Source organism: Rhinolophus sinicus, linkage group LG03, assembly GCF_036562045.2.
Source record: "Rhinolophus sinicus isolate RSC01 linkage group LG03, ASM3656204v1, whole genome shotgun sequence".
NCBI classification, from domain to species: Eukaryota; Metazoa; Chordata; class Mammalia; order Chiroptera; family Rhinolophidae; genus Rhinolophus; species Rhinolophus sinicus.
Genome location: NC_133753.1, coordinates 102,507,408 through 102,523,065, shown reverse-complemented (window position 1 = coordinate 102,523,065; position 15,658 = coordinate 102,507,408). Strand labels below are relative to the sequence as shown.

The 15,658-nt window shown below is 49.0% G+C and overlaps 2 protein-coding genes and 1 non-coding gene across 4 annotated transcripts; 1 reads left to right on the top strand and 2 right to left on the bottom strand.

Moving 5' to 3' along the window:
• Positions 1 to 167: 167 nt before the first annotated feature.
• Positions 168 to 9,337, bottom strand: BUD23 (BUD23 rRNA methyltransferase and ribosome maturation factor). Of its 2 annotated transcripts, XM_019754992.2 has the most exons (12): positions 9,212 to 9,337; positions 9,078 to 9,115; positions 7,782 to 7,877; positions 7,608 to 7,690; positions 7,412 to 7,508; positions 5,363 to 5,459; positions 4,248 to 4,298; positions 3,428 to 3,513; positions 3,186 to 3,231; positions 2,964 to 3,022; positions 560 to 649; positions 168 to 434 (listed from the first exon to the last, which is right to left on the bottom strand). In XM_019754992.2, the coding sequence occupies exons 1-12, from the start codon at positions 9,257 to 9,259 to the stop codon at positions 380 to 382; spliced, it is 846 nt and encodes a 281-aa protein (XP_019610551.1). In that variant the 5' UTR covers positions 9,260 to 9,337; the 3' UTR covers positions 168 to 379. The 2 variants fall into 2 exon arrangements, with proteins under 2 accessions (XP_019610551.1, XP_074184528.1); XM_074328427.1 differs by lacking the exon at positions 9,078 to 9,115 and having other exon boundaries at positions 9,212 to 9,300.
• LOC141570930 (small Cajal body-specific RNA 20) lies at positions 1,065 to 1,196 on the bottom strand. Its single transcript, XR_012495372.1, has one exon.
• A 106-nt stretch (positions 9,338 to 9,443) lies between the features above and the next one.
• DNAJC30 (DnaJ heat shock protein family (Hsp40) member C30) lies at positions 9,444 to 11,566 on the top strand. Its single transcript, XM_019754993.2, has one exon. The coding sequence runs from the start codon at positions 9,486 to 9,488 to the stop codon at positions 10,164 to 10,166; it is 681 nt and encodes a 226-aa protein (XP_019610552.1). The 5' UTR covers positions 9,444 to 9,485; the 3' UTR covers positions 10,167 to 11,566.
• The last annotated feature ends 4,092 nt before the right edge of the window (positions 11,567 to 15,658 follow it).

Sequence of the window (15,658 nt, the reverse complement as noted above, 5' to 3'; positions counted from 1 at the left end):
GCCTAGTGTTATAAGCCCTAAATTAACGGCATTTATCTATGTTCCTTGTAGGTTGAGTGCTTTCACACATCTATAAACCTAATTCGTACCTGTGCAGTCAAGTAGTACCCCCACCAACAGAGGAACCTGAGAAAATTGTTTAGAATCAGAGCTGGAAAATGCCAGAGTCCCACAGAAAGTGGTTTATTGCTTTTATAAAAAATAAAATACTCTCAGAACTTTGTTTAATGAAAATACTTCAGAACTTTTCTAAAACTATTTTGCCAGCTGTATGAAGTGGGCACTTCAATACAGCAAACTTTCCGGAGACAAGTGCCTGGGCTGGACGGCACAGCTCGTAACGGGACCCCGAGCTGTGCCACTGGATGCAGCTGACTGCTCAGAAGCGGGGCTTGCGGTTGCGGCCAGTGTACTTAGTGTCAGGTCTGACTTCCCTGTGGTGAAGAAATAACGGGTGGGAAGGACAGAAGAGTCTCAGAAAAAAGAACAATCCCTGGGACCCCTTCAAACATAGGTGAGCCGTTAGTGGCCACAGACTCCCCCCAGGCCAGGTACTCACCGGCCTTGTCGTCTGCACCGATTCTTCTTCTCCAGCACCCATTCACGGCTCTTCCTCACCAACCCCCGCCTCGCAATCTTGTTCCGGACCCTGTGCAAGAGACACAGCTATGAGCTGATGGCTAGAACGGCCTGGCTGGCACCCAAGTTAATTCAGGCAGGGAACAAGGCTGAGCTTCCCCCGATGCCCTTCTACAACAGAAGTCCCACTCTGGACACCCCCCAGCCTTGTAACACCCACCTCCAGCAGTTTGGTAGGAGGGCAACAGAGACGAGGCCCCACTCACTCACAGGCATCTTTGTGGTAGACTGCTTGTTGTGTCTGCATACATCCTGCCCATGGGGCGGGCGGGCAGGCAGGGGACGAGGCTACCTTTGGGGTAACGGCTCACCAGAGCCTAAGTAGCCACAGAAAGCTAGAGGCCCCATGCCACTGCTGCCACTTACGGCCCTAGTCTGGTTGTGGCATCAGCATATCCCATCAAGTAGGGACTCCCAGCAACTACACTTGTCTGAGGTAGGAAAACAAGGCTGCCCCGCTTGTGGCAGCCCCGACAATGATCCTCAAAGGCTGATCTTGGCCTCCAGCCCCGGCTGAGGAGAAAAGAGACCCCCCACAGCCTCACGGGAGAGAGGCCCTGAGAACAGGGGAAGCCTGGGCTCCCAAACCACATCCCCACCTGGCAGTTGGGATCACACTGTTTCCAGCATAACTCACCCCATGCAGGGCTGCTTGCCATTTGAATGACCACCATTTCCCGAGCACCTGAATGCACGGCTCATGCGTGTTCTACAATGGCTATGAAGCAGTCTTGCCCTTGAAGAGCTCATGGCTAGGCTGGGGCAGACTATCCTCACTAGGCAAAGCAAGTGCTGACAGGCCCAGGAGCTGCAAAGGGAGTGCTGGGAAAGGAAAAGCACAGATTCTGGGAAAAACAAGAGCCACGGAGATACGCTGGTATTTCTATAGGCAGACAGTGGGGGCAGCATTCCAGATAAGCAATACATGAAAATGAGAAACTGAAAAGGAATGAACGTTAGGGAACAGAAGAGTCCTGGGTGCCTGGACTCTTCTGTCCAAATGGAAGTGTGAGGGTCTGCGGAGGATTGAGTAATTTGGTTCCTATGGAAGTCTCCCCCTTGCTTGAGGACCAGTGGACTAAGTAGAAGCCAGACTGCAAGACCTAACAAAAGTGAGTCACAAAAAAAAGAACTTAAAAAAAAATCTCAGAATCTCAATCTCACTTGGCTGGGGCAGAATCTCAATCTCACTTGGCTGGAGGTGTGAACACCAGCAAGGAATGTGCCCTCTCCTCATTAAGCAAGGGGGAATGGGTGACATTTTATACCAAAGGAATGACACAACACGACCTAGACTTAGGTTGTAGAGAGTGTTCATGAACTAAAAGGGTCCACAACATACACTGAGGGGTGGGGTGCAGGACTTGCTGATGGATTGGCTGGATGTGAGACATAAGGAGGACAGGAATGAATGAGAACGGTCAAGAATGGAGGAAAGAGGTTTAGGGGTGCAAACCAAGAGCTGTTTTGTTCGAGACATTTGTGGGAAGTTTAAGGACGGATACTTAGAAGACGGCCTGGAAATGAGAGGTAGGAGTGAGACCAAGGATACAGATCTGGAAGGTATGAGCCTAGAAGTTAAGGCAGCACAGAGATAAGGGGTCCAGAATGGGCCCCTGAGGATGGGCCAGCAGAGTGGACTGAGAAGTGACAACCAGTGAGGTTAAGAGAAAACCAGGACAGTGGGTGGGAGACCAACTGGGGAAAGTGTTAAGCAGGTATCAGCTCCTACTGAGCAGGCGACTTAAGGACAGAGCAGGAAAAGAAGACTGAGAAGTGACCATAGATTTGGCAAGACAGTTTGGCGGTGGCCTTGACGAGCAATCTATGATACGACAGAAGCATGAGCCAAAGAGGACTGAGAGACGGGAGGGGAGGAAGCAATAAGAGGCAAGCAGTTTTGTTATAAAGGGAAGCAGATAAACAAGATAGTAGCTCAAAGTTTTTACGGGGCTACGGGAGGCTTTTTGAAGACGAGAAATTGTGCAGCACATTTGTGTGCCGATGGGAATGGCCCAGGAGAGTAAATAAGTGGAGGATGGGCTTCAGGGAAGGTGGGGACAGACTGCCAGGCATGGCGAGAAAAAAGGCAGAGAAGAAGTGGAGACGGCTGCAGGGCTGCCAACAGACATCCCAAGGCAGGAGCAGGCGCAGTCCCAAGGGGTTTCCCCTTCTGTGACCACCGTGATATCACTGCCACATCTGAGGCCGAGACGTGGGGAAAGCAGAGAAATGGGTGGTCTTGCCATTTCCACCTTCCTCTTCCACGTCTAATAAACCAGCAGCAGCCCTGCACCTGACGCAGGGCTGAACAACCACTATACCTCTCATTCGTGAATGTGGATTCCTTGGCCTTCTCTTCAGCCGTAACTTCGTTCAGGCCCTGCGGGAGCCAAAGCGCTCTTAGATCACCTTGGAGATTTCTCAACACGTTTACACCACCCCAGAAGGCCCGGGTACCCACACCTGAGACCTTCCAACAGGGACTGGCCCAGTCCCACAAGAAGGGAACCCACAACATGGACTTACAAGGCAGGGTCCCTCACCTGTGGCAGAAAGGTCGATGGTCCAGAAAACAAACAGAGGTAGAACCTGAAAAAGAAAGTATGAGGTGAAGGCTGGACTCAAAAAGCCGTGCGGGGCAAGGCAAGCCCTCACCCTCCCTTCCATAAGCAGGTGCAGAAAAGTCCAGGCCTCCTCTCTGCGCCCTGGGGACCCAGCCCAGCACTGCGTCCACACCGCCACCCCCTCCCACAGCGCAGGCAGCACCCTGGCCCCCACCACTCACTTCTTCGCTTTGGCACTGTTGGGGTAGTCCACCACCACGCCACCAGTGAAGCCGGCCTTGATGGCCTGCGTTGTGATCAGCTCCAGCTGAGGAGAGAAGAGCGGTGAGTCATGCAGGGAGGCCACTGGAGCACACGCTTCCTTCATTCCCGTTAAGAAGCCAGTCTGGACCCAGGATAGGCTTTGCCTGGGAGAACTGAAGGTCTTCTTTATCAGATTGTTCCCAACTGAGTGCCCCAAAGCCACATAGAGGAACGTGCAGGCTAGAACCAGCCATGGCATACACCTGCCTCGGTGGAATTAGAGAACAAGCAATTCTAGCCCAGGGACCCATCTCTCCATTCCAGTCTCAGAAAATGATCGACCACCAATTGGGAGACACTCATTCATGGTGTGAGTCAGGAACAGCTCATCGTGTGTCTCTCAGAGTCTGCACCTCCTACCTCCTCCTTCCTATTGCATGACACTTCACAGAACAGACAACTGCTGAGGTGGTATGGAAACCAGTAATATATCACACTACCTGTGATACCATCTTATCTGTCAAGAGATGATAATGCCCTATCCCATCCCAGCAGATACCGCCGTTCTTCCTTAGGACATCAGGTCATAAAACATGCCATCAGGGGCCACAGGGACCACTCTTGGGTTCTCATTCCTCCCTTTTCCTACCAACCAGCCTTCAGTTCCTTGTTCTGTCATCTCCCAACAGCAGGAGGGCAGGTGAGTGAGGTGCAGGGCAGGTGAGTGAGGTGCAGGACATGGGGAGTTTACCTGTTCTGGACAACCCCTCCCTGCACCTTCAGTAGCCAAGAGCTCACCTGCTCTGAGTTCTCAGGGTACAGCTGCAGAACAGCGCGGGCTCCACGGACCTGCAAGAAGCAGAGACATCACTGTCTTACAAATACCCCATGGGTCAGGACCCAGACACTCTCCTCCTCATTCAATAAATATTGACCAAGTTCCATTATGTACAAGGCACTGTTCTTAGGGCTGGGTATACAGCCACAAACAAAAGACACAGCCTCTGAACTTTTGAAGCTCACATTTTAGTGGGGGAAGCATCTAATTTACAGGAAGTAATGATTAAGTGCCAAAAAGAAAAAGAAATTAGGAAAAAGGATGGTGAGTGACCGAAGACTATTGAGTTTCCTTTAGGTTCAAGGAAGGCCTCTCTCAGAGGACCACTTGAGCAGAGACCTGAATATAGCAGGGAGCTGGTTATTGAAAGCTACGCAGGAAGACGTCTCAGCCCAGAGGCCGACACCCTCAGAATTTCAGGATTAACCCTAGTGTGTGAACAGGACGGAAACCACATGATATACAAGAACAGCCTGCCATCTGCAGGAACAACCCACCCTGGGAAAGCCAGGGCTGAGGTAGGGACACCAGAGAGACCAAGAAACTCCTGGATCCTTCAGAAACATAAAAGAACTCATTTTTAGGGCTTACAATCTCAAACTATCATCTAATCCTAGTAAACAATGGAAATCACCACCACCAGTTATAAATAAAGGCTCTCTCAGAGGTAAATAACCACCCTGCTCCCCACGTGAGCATCAGCAGTGGAAGGGAGGGGTGGGAGTCAGAGGATGTGGGACTCCGGAAGGTGAGCTCGGTGTGGCCTGACATGACGTCCCCACACTCTGTGAAGTCTATGTCCCCAAATCAACTTCTGACTACAATTCAGCAGTGACACAGGAATTATAATCGGTCTTAGACTTTGACATCAGCGTTTCCTGCATTTCATTAGGTTGTATCAGCCCCCTGAGATGTGTTTAGGCTGAGACCCTGGACAGAAGGAAGCACAATAAGGTCCTGCCACGCCATGCAGTCCCATCTGAATGGCCTTGCCATGGGATGCCTCTACTTTATCACCCCACCTGCAGGACAAGGCAGGGCTAGGCAGCCAGCCCAGGTGAGAGCTCATACTCACCAGCACGGAATAAAGAGAAGAAAAGAAGCAGTACAAGCGCTTGGCAGGGATGTCAGACTTCTTGTTGGCATTACACAGCCACTGAACAGCAGAAATGCTAAAAAAAGGAAGGGACCTAGTCAGGAAAGGGACTGGCACACATTGCTCCCCCGCCTCTTCAGGACAAACACCACACATCCTCGATCTCCAGGTAAAACCCTCCTGCCCACCACTCCCTTTCTTGGCACGTGCAGGCCCACTCCAGGTCACTACACTACAACACGGGAACTAACGGGGTGCAGAAGGTCAGCATGAACTGCCTCGCAGGCAGTCCAAAGAAACATTTTCTTAACCTTGCTTCCACAAGCATCTCAAGTTCAAAATTACTCACTATATCAACTCTCTCTGCCACCCACCCAACCCACATGCTTTACAGTATTTATACAAAGCCATCCATTCACTCTCCTCCAAAATCAGTTCCTTCAACTGTACCTGGTAAGTGTCTGCACAATCCCCCGATTTAATACCTCGAGCAGCTACTACGCCCTCCTTTGTGGCATTCCCTTCCTCAGTCCTGTGCACACCCCCCCACAGAACCCCAAACCCTGCTGGTTTGTCCCACTGCCTCGCCCAGCTTTTCCTTCCCTCAACCACTCTCCTACGTCAGCACTTATTACCGTCTCAATTGTTTCAACAACCTAACTTATCTCACCTCTCTTCTTCTCTTAAATAATCCTCTTAAAACACAGATCTGATCTTGTCACTCCCCAGTTCCCATCAACTACTGAATAAAGCCCAAACTTTTCAGAATGGAGTTAAAAGCTCTCCAGGACCCAACCCCACACAATCTCAACTTCCATGAAATCTCTCATCCATCCCTACGATCTATCAGGTTCCTCTCCCCACCCACTTCCAAGCCTTCGCTCACACTATTGCCTCACTCAGAAAACCTCTCCTTGACTATCCAAATTCCTCCCAGCCTTGGAGGCCCAACCCCAGCCCTCTTTTCTCAAGGTTTTCCTCTGCTCTCTTGCTTCTCTCTTCACAACTCTGGTGGGTTCCATAACTCCCTACGGCACACCCCAGACTAAGCCTCACGTTTAACCTGCTCCATGTCTCATAGCGCCTAATAAACCATGCAGAGTATTAAAAGCAGGGGCTGTATTTTAGTTCCACAAACTCCATAGCACACTATACATAATGTCTTACATTTAATAAATGTTAAAAAAAAAAAAAGAAAAAGCTTACCTTAACATCTCGTCTCTTAAAAACAAACTAAAAATGACCATTTACTAATAAAACATACAGACCATGCCACTGGCCTTTGATTTTCTGCAGCTTAGAACATCTCACCCAATCATTACTAAAAAGCAACTGCTATCCTTGAAATGTTTTTTTCCCCCCAATCTTGTTCCCAGATGTAAGCTAATCTCTTATCTTAGAAGAAAATCTTCAAATCCAAATTTCTCCCTGCACTGCATTCCTACTGCTCACAGAAGGAGGGCTCCCTGCCACAAAATGATCAAACTATGACTTCCTCTCCTATTCCGTACCTCCACTTCATTAACAAAATACTACAGGAAACACTATGCAACTCCTACCATAGAGAACAAAGAACAACATCATGTTTCTAACAGTAGCTTCAATGGTCTAAGATCCACTATCAAAGTACTATGTACGTGCTCAAAACCTGACCCTGATACTCCAGAAAAGACTCCCAAGCTGCTGAAGAGACTGGAGCAGTCTAGGCCACTCTTCACTACAGTTCCTCCAAAAGGAGGCAAGATGGCTCCTAGTGGCTCAGAAAACCACTCCTCCCCTACCACACACACTCAAAGCAGACAGAGAATCTGTACCAGTGGTGCCTGAACCTGGCAATGTAAGATAATCACAGGAATAAATAGTTTCGAAACATTAAAAAACACGTATTTTTGGGCCTTGCTCTGACCTTATGAATCTAAAAATTCCACAGTATGTGTATTTTTAAGTATCCTGTGAGACTCTGCTGCACAGCCAGGTATGGGAAGCACTGGCCTGCAGGACTAAAAGCAGAACATGGAAGATTCTGACCTGATACAACCATCAAAGGAGCCTGGTTTGAAAGGGATGCCCTGGCCCATATCCCCCAGAAGCAGGTCTCCCTCCGTGTCTCTGTCCAAGGCTGCGTCTACATTAGAGAAGAGTACGTGAGGGAAACAGACAATATGTACAGCTGCTCCATACTCAGGAGGGTAGTCCATCCCAGCGCTAAACGAGACATACTTACCCAGCATGGCAGGGCTGATGTCAATGCCCACCCAATAGTGCCCCTCTTCCGAGAGATAATCTCCACTCAGCCCAGTACCGCAGCTGGAAGATACAATCAAACAGGGATGCAACCGTGTGAGTAGCAACAATGCCCCACGACCTGGACAATATGAACTGGGACCCAGAATCTCACCCAATATCCAACAGGTAGCAGGGCTGATCCTCAGGCAGATCAAGGAGCTCCAACGCTCGGCCAGCCATCTTGGTCTGGATATCAATCATCCGAGAGCTGTGAAGGCAGAAACACAAGTAAGTGGTAATGTTCTGGGTTAAAACTGCACCCAGACCAAAAACAGCCAAAGAAAAAGAACAAAGTACTCTTTCCTGGTCAACAAACTCAACTAAAACTATTTAAAGGTGACCCCAAATGTCCATGTAATACAGTAACATGTTATTTTGTTGTGACACAAGTTATAACTACCAGACGCAAAGCTAATATGAAGAGAACAAATCACTTAGCTAATGACCAACCACTGGGTATTTTCAAATCTATCAGGCTTTGATGTTGCATTACATAAGAACATGTTTTCTGGAAGAATTACCCACCAGTTACTCTCATATATAAAGATCAACAATGCACAACAAAACCTATTAACAGTGCTGTCCATGAGAAATATAATGCAAGCCATATGACTTTCTAGTAGCCACAGTTAAAATGAAATATGTAAAATTAACTTTAATAGTTAACCCCACCAATGTACCTAATATATTTTACTTAACCCAATATGCTCAAACTATTTCAACACATAATCAACATAAAAAATTATCAATAAAATATTTTACATTTTCTTCATCCTAACTAATTCAGACTAGACATATTTGATAGGAGGCTGATGGCTACTGGTTATCATATTGAACAAAACGGGCCTATATAGTACATAGGGTTTTCCCAAGATAGAGTATCTGTAGAATTTTATTCAGGACAGTGCATCAGAAAGGTAGGTCTGGAAGTCCCTGCTCTACCCTTCACTTGTCAAATGACTTTGTGTAACAAATATCTACCCTCTATGAAATTCAGATATTACACCAACAGTTGTCATGAGGATTTAATGAGATAACATAAAGAGAGGCACATAAAAAACATTCAATGAATATTATCTCCTTCCTCCCAACAGCACTAACCCCCTCCACGTAGCCACTGTCTTCTACCTATTTTACCACAGGCTTAAAACGAGTTGTCACGTTAGTAACTTTGAAAACAACCTAGAAAAAGGCACGATCACGCCCATCACAATGCCCAGGTAATTGAGGCCCATATGGTTCAGAGATTACACTAAAATTGACTCTGCCATTATAAAAGAATGGTATCAACCCAGATCCCTTCCTTCCCCCACAAATTCTGCGTGCTTTTAAAGCAAGGCCCCAAATCAGGGCAACATGCGGGTTCCCGACCGACCACCAACGCCGCGCAACATCCAGGCTCCCTTACTTGCGCACGTATTTCCGGGCTTCATTCTGGTCGTAATACTGCGGGAAAAAGAAAGAGAAAAGGGGAGTAGGGGAAGAAACCAGGACGCAGAGAACCTAGAGGAGAAAGAGGTGCCCGCGGACCACAGGCCTCACCAGCTCCGGGGGCCCGCCGAGCTCCGGCCTGCCTCGGCGACACGACATACTCACGCCCCAGCGGTACAACTAGTGCTGGGGAAGGGGGGGGGGGGGAACCCGCTCCGAGCCGGCTTTTATATCATCTGTCCTGCGCCCGCCTCGCAATACGCATGCTCCACTCCCCTCTCCGCCTTCTTTTTTACTCGATTGGCTACAGGGCCGACATGCTGAGAAAAACGCACGCCTCCTATTGGCCAGTTTATCTTAGCACCGCCCGCCAGACCCTTCCAAGATGGCAGCCAAGCGCAACCTGAGGTGGCCGTGGTTGGTTCTGTGGAGGTTGTGGCAGGTCCGGGGACCTCCACAAAACCGGGTATCGGGCCTGGGCCTGGAAGCGAGGACTTATTCCCGGGGCGACGGCCCGTACTCGCGCACGGCGCTCTATGAAGTCCTCGGCGTCCCTTCCACCGCCACGCAGGCGCAAATCAAGGCGGCCTATTACCGGCAGAGTTTCCTCTACCACCCGGACCGCAATTCGGGGAGTGCCGAGGCTGCCGAGCGCTTTACGCGTATCTCCCAGGCATACGTGGTGCTGGGCAGTGCCACCCTGCGCCGCAAGTATGACCGGGGCCTGCTCAGCGACGTAGACCTGCGCGGACCTGGCGTCCGGCCCTCCAAGATGTCCGCAGCGGACCCGGGCTCGCCCCGCGCCCCACCGCCCTCCTCTCGGACCCACCACAGTGGTCAGGCCGCGCCGGGAGCCAACCGCACCATGTTCAACTTTGACGCCTTCTATCAGGCGCACTACGGAGAACAGCTAGAGCGTGAACGGCGTCTGAGGGCCCGGCGTGAGGCCCTTCGCAAGCAGCAGGAGGACCGGGCTAATAAAGGCTTCCGCTGGGACGAGATCCGAGACACGACTTTCGTCTTGCTTCTCCTCACAGTCTTCATCATCATGACCTTGCGGTTTTAATTGGAGAGAGGAGGGAAGGGGAACAGCCCCCAGTCAGCCCTCAGAAAATGGCCTTTCCAGTCTTGAACCCTTCGCCTTCCATAGTCTACCTCTCTGCTGGGGTCCGAAGGAACCGCCCTCTCCTTCTAACCCACCCGCCCAGCTTAGCCGATGACCTGCGCGTCCCTACCCCTACGGTCCAGAAAAGGAGGCTTTTCGATGCCCAAGAAAGAGGCCCCAAAATGAAGAGCCCTGAAAGTTCGAGAGTGAAGGGTATTCAGCAGTCCTTTGGGTGCCTGCTTTCAGAGGTTTCCTTCCTGATATTGCCAACTTCTGGAACACTTGCTTTGGCTTTACGGTAAAGCTCTGAGCAAGAATTGTCTGCTCCTGCCCCATGTTTGTACCACGGGGCTCCTCTGTAACCTTGAAACATGCATGCAGTGTGACCAATTGTTGGCTGCCAAAAAAATTCTGGGCTTGTAAGAACCTTGTCTTTCAGTGAGTTACCCAAGCCACAGGTGAGATCCGATGCCAGCTAGGAATGTGATACGTGCAAACCTTGCCGTTCTTCTATGGTCAGCCCCAAACCCCACTGTTACTTCTGTTGGTGGCGTGTGGGAGTGGGAAAGCAAGGTCACTGAGCATAAGGAGTGAGTGTTCCTGTGCCCGTACTTATCTAACGAATGACCTTAGAGAAGTTACTTCGTGGGCATGACAGCAGAGAGCAAATCATTTGTTCTCAAGATCTGTTACATTTTATTATCCATAGTTCTAATGGGCTTAGTGGTTAAAGCATGCTAGTAGAGTCAAGTTTATCCTTGGGACAGTGTGCCTGTCACCTGGTCATCCCTTTACCAGCTAGCCCCGTTGCTAACTGCAAGCCCATCCCCTCCCAGAAATAGTACAACAAATTGGGAGTTTTAGTCCTCGGTGTGACCCATCCTGTTTAGCTCGCAGTGCTTATTTCAGGCCCCACAAGCCAAGTCCTTGAACCGTGGCTGCTTGAGGCTGTGCGGGATTTGAAGTTGGTGGGACTACTGAGGGACAGGAGAAGGTGGTGGAAAGTCGGTTCTTGTTCAGAGCTGGCTGAAGCTTTTTCTTTTTTTCTGTTTGTAGTTTGTGCTAAGCAGTTGGTCAGTCATCACTTGGCTGGAGCGGTAGTCAGAGTCTCTTAACCCTGAATCACTGCACCTGGGGAGTGAGTGGCTGTGCAATAATAGGTGCTCGAGCATTTGTGTACTGGAGCTGAGTGTAAAGCTATGGGATAGGAGAACCTTTCCAAGAAATGTACGAGAAGGGTGCAGGTCTAAGTAGAGGCTAAACAAAGCCGGACATGCTTTGGTACATTAATACCAATTCCTGCATTCACACTCTTGTGTGAAATCCTTGTATAAATTGGGATAAATCCACAGCTAGTTCAACTTGGTCTCTTGGAAATCATTTGATTCTTTCTAGCCTTGGAGGTCGGGGGCAAACTCTTAGTCATGGATTTGCAGTGACCACAGAATTCAGTAGTAAAGATTTGAGCCCGGGGCCGGCCCAGTGGCTCGGGTGGTTGGAGCGCCGTGCTCCTAATGCCGAGGTTGCCGGTTCAATTCCCACATGGGCTCGTGAACTACACCCTCTACAGCTAAGACTGAACAACAGCTCTCTCTCGATCTGGGCTGCCATGAGCAGCCGGACGTTGGCTTGAGCTGCCACAGGCTGCTGTGTGCTGCCAGGAGCAGCTGGTGGCCAGCGTGAGTGGCCGGCAGCTAGTGTGAGTGGCCGGCAGCCGGCAAGAGCTGCTGTGAATGGCTGACCAATGACTGGTGACTGGCTGCCCTGGGGGGGAGGGGGCAGGGAGAGCGCAAGGCTCATAATCCCAGCATGGGCCAGGGAGTTGTGTCCTACACAACTAGACAGAGAAACAACCGCTTGAACTGCAGTGGGAGGGGGAGGTGGAAGAAACGAAAAAAAAAAAAGATTTGAGCCCACCCTGGTTCAGGACAGCTGTACTCTGAGCCTTGATTGTGGGTGCAGGATGGTGGGCATATGTACTTTGAAAAAGAACATTTAATGTTATGTTTCATATTTGAACAACAACAGGGACAGTCTGTTCTTTTTGAAAGGTAAACTACAGGAAGTGAAGCTTCGTAAAATGTACAGAAACTAGTGATTCTCAACCAAGGGATAAACCCATAGCTAGTTTAATTTGGTCTCTTGGAAACGGTTGCATTCTCTCTAGCCTTGGAGGTTGGGTCAAGCTCTCAGGCGTGTCTTTGCAGTGACCACATGATTAAGTAGTAAAGATTTGAGCCCACCCTGATTCAAGACAGCTCTGTCTGTTCAGCCTTGATTTTGGGGGGTGAGGCATATGTACTTTGAAAAAGAACACTTAATGTTATTATGTTTTATATTTGAAAAACAACAGGAAAGGTCTGTTCTTTTTGAAATATAAACTGCAGGAAGTGAAGCTTAGTAAAATGTACAGAAACTAGTGGTTCTAAACCAAGGAGTTGGAGCATAACAGAGTGTCCTTGGGGCAAGAGTCTATCAGAGTTTTGTCAAAATGGGTTGGGGTTCTTTTGGGTTTTGTTTGTAAAAGCACTAGTGGTTAGTAATAGCTGAGACGTTTTGCATGGGATCCTTGACATAGACCTATCAAGTTTGTCTTCTCTCTATGAAGATCACAGCCAAGAACATTTCGTGGGGCCCCAGAACATGGAATCAGAAAGTTCCAGAAGGGTTTTTTCTTTTTTTTTGGGGGGGGGGGTCCAAAATGTGAAATTTTGGGAACATTCTAGAACATTCCATGCAACTCCAAACAAGGTAGTAAATAATGTTTGTTAACCAGCTAACTCAGCTTCTCCTGAGACCTAGAACTAGGCCCGCTCTGCCGTTTAGTGCCATTCTGTCTGCTCTGAGAGACTCCACTCCCTACCTTCCCTAAATTGAGTCTGGGCTCTTTATGGAAGGGGGGGGATATGTTGGGAGGTTTTGAAGGATACCCCCCAAAAAAAGCACACAAAACTGGTCCCCATGGTAACATTTCTCCCTTCCTACCCTGGGAAGGAGAGGCTGAACCAGGCAGTAGACATTAATCCCTGCCTTCTGGGGCCGTTCCCCAGTTTCTGATAGTGGAGGAAGGCTCTGACGTGCTCAGCTTTAGTCCCGTTTTGACAGGAGATGGACAAGAGGAACCCAGCCTGCCCCAGGCTTTGCTCACTGGGGCGAGGATGGGGGTGCAGTACAAGGCTGAGGGAGCAGCATACACAGGTCCTAACTGGGGAGACAGACAAGAAGACAGGGTCACAGGTGTACATGTCCAGGCGTTCATGATACTGTCTTTGGTCTTCATCAAGACCTGATTTCTCCTGAGCCAAACTGCTTTTCCCTTTGTTGCTCCCCCTCTTTTTTTTTTTTCTTGCTGGGTGAAATCCTTAGATCCCAGTGCTGAGAGAGTAGAATTTCTTGCTTCCTTCTGAGGTTCTGGCATTTTGTTCACAGGATGTAACTTGCCCGCTGGAGTGGTTCCAGCATGAGCCAGAACAGATAAGAGTAGCCTGCTTTAGGCCAATGAGTTGTCCATTTGGTCATTAACCTTATATCCACAGCCTGAGGCTGAGGTACCAAGGGTGAAGCCCAAGCCAGTGGCCACCACACTCACTCTTGGGAAAATAGTGAGTGGGAGACTATGTCTTAGACTTTTGGGCTTCCTGGAAGGTCACATACCTCATGAAGAGAGGCTGAGAGAAGGGACAGCAGGTAAGTGGTGGTGCTACTTCAATTTACTCTCTTGAATGCGGTGCACTAGAAAAGTGGGCGCTCTCCTGGCCTTTGTCTCCCCTCAGTTCCTCAGCCCTGTGATGAGGTCACACTGCCACCTGCCTATGAGCAGGATCATAGGAGGCCAGCCTCACCTGCTCTCAGGCCCAGCTTGTGGCCCTGGCAGCCACAGGGTCTGTGCAAAGCAGCTGAATGTCCCTGTTAGTGTGTTAGGATGATAGTGAGACCTGAGTCTGGACCTCGTGAACTTGCGTATGCTAAGAACACTCAGTGCTCTCATCCCCAAGAAGTCAGTGCAGAGAGTTCACCTTCACCATGTGTCCTGAGGTCATAATGTCGCTGGATCTAGCCATCACACCACCCTCTTGTGCCGGTCCAGACCTGGAGTCCTGTCACTGGTCATGAGGTGGGTCGGCCCTACCGTCATGCCTTTGCCTCTTCAGGGTTCACACTCTCAGTTCTGGGAGGGGACTGCTACGAGACAAAGGAAGACCAAGAACAGACCAAGATTCATGGTTCACAGACCACAGCCAACCTGCACACACTTTGGCTGTGGCTGGCAGTGTCTTAAAATAACTAGTCAACATTCATAATTTTGGAGACTGCATAAAAATACAGATTTCTGATATTTCAAAAAATGAGCAGCATAGCCACTGAGTTCACTTTGGTAACTATATTACTGCCTGGCAGAAGCTGTAACATGCCTGCCTTTTCTATAGGACATCTCTCCCCATTTCACTACTCTCCCACCAACAGGAAGCGTCAAAGGCCTGCATGCACACACTTGGACCACTGTGAGAGAAATATGCCTCTATCCATGTCTAGCAAGAGGGAAAATTGTTAAAAGGATCATGCATTTCTGGAGAAATGGGAGGGTGTATTTGTTTGTGGAAATGGACTGCTTCGCACCTGTGATCTTCCTGGTCCCACAGGGGTTTGAGTTTGCAGACCCCTAGGTTACATCATATCTAAGAGTCCATACTTTATGCAGGGAGGTAAAGTGTGAATCTTATTTTCATTGTGGAAAAGAATCTTTGGAGACATCTACAGTAGTGGCAAGGTCCTGGCCAAAGCCAGAGGTACTCTGCTACAGTAACACCAATTCCTACACTCAATCTTTTGTGTGAAATCCTTGTATAAATTGGGATAAACCCAGAGCTAGTCCAACTTGGTCTCTTGGAAACCATTTGATGGATTCTCTCTAGACTTGGAGATCAGGGGCAAGTTCTTAGCCATGGCTTTGCAGTGATCACACAATTTAGTGGTAATGAAGGGAACCCACTCTGGTTCAGGCCTGCTTAGGTTAGCAAGCCTTGATTGGCAAAAGAAAACGAAAAAAAATTTAATGTTACTATGTCTCATATTTGGAAAACGGGGAGAAGTTTAGGAAAATATACAGAAGCTAGTGATTCCTAAGTAAGGAAGTTCGCATAACAGACTTTCTTAAGGGACAGGCCCTCTGTTTTTATCCAAAAAGGATGGGAGTTTGTCACTTGGGCAACTTTCCGGTTGTGATTTGTAAAAGCCAAAACCTTTCTCACGGGCTTCTTGATGTAGACTCAAGTTTGTTCTCACAGAGGATCACAGCCAGAAACATTCCCTGGGGCCCTAGAACTTGGAAAAAGAATTCCAAAAGGTTTCAAGCAGGAAGAGAGTCCTGCCTGGGAACCTTCCGGATCATTCCATGTACCTTCAAGTAGGGGGAGTTAATAAAGTTTATTAGCCATCCAATTCTCAGCCTTTCC

What these genes read in the sequence shown, in the direction of transcription:
- BUD23 (XM_019754992.2), bottom strand. Translation starts at nt 9,259, where the DNA reads ATGTCGTGTCGCCGAGGCAGGCCGGAGCTCGGCGGGCCCCCGGAGCTG. An exon ending in TGCTACCTGTTGGATATTGG is followed by an intron (nt 7,691 to 7,781) that starts GTGAGATTCTGG and finishes TGTATCTTCCAG; the next exon opens with CTGCGGTACTGGGCTGAGTG. An exon ending in TCCACATTCACGAATGAGAG is followed by an intron (nt 650 to 2,963) that starts GTATAGTGGTTG and finishes TCTCTTGCACAG; the next exon opens with GGTCCGGAACAAGATTGCGA.
- DNAJC30 (XM_019754993.2), top strand. Translation starts at nt 9,486, where the DNA reads ATGGCAGCCAAGCGCAACCTGAGGTGGCCGTGGTTGGTTCTGTGGAGG.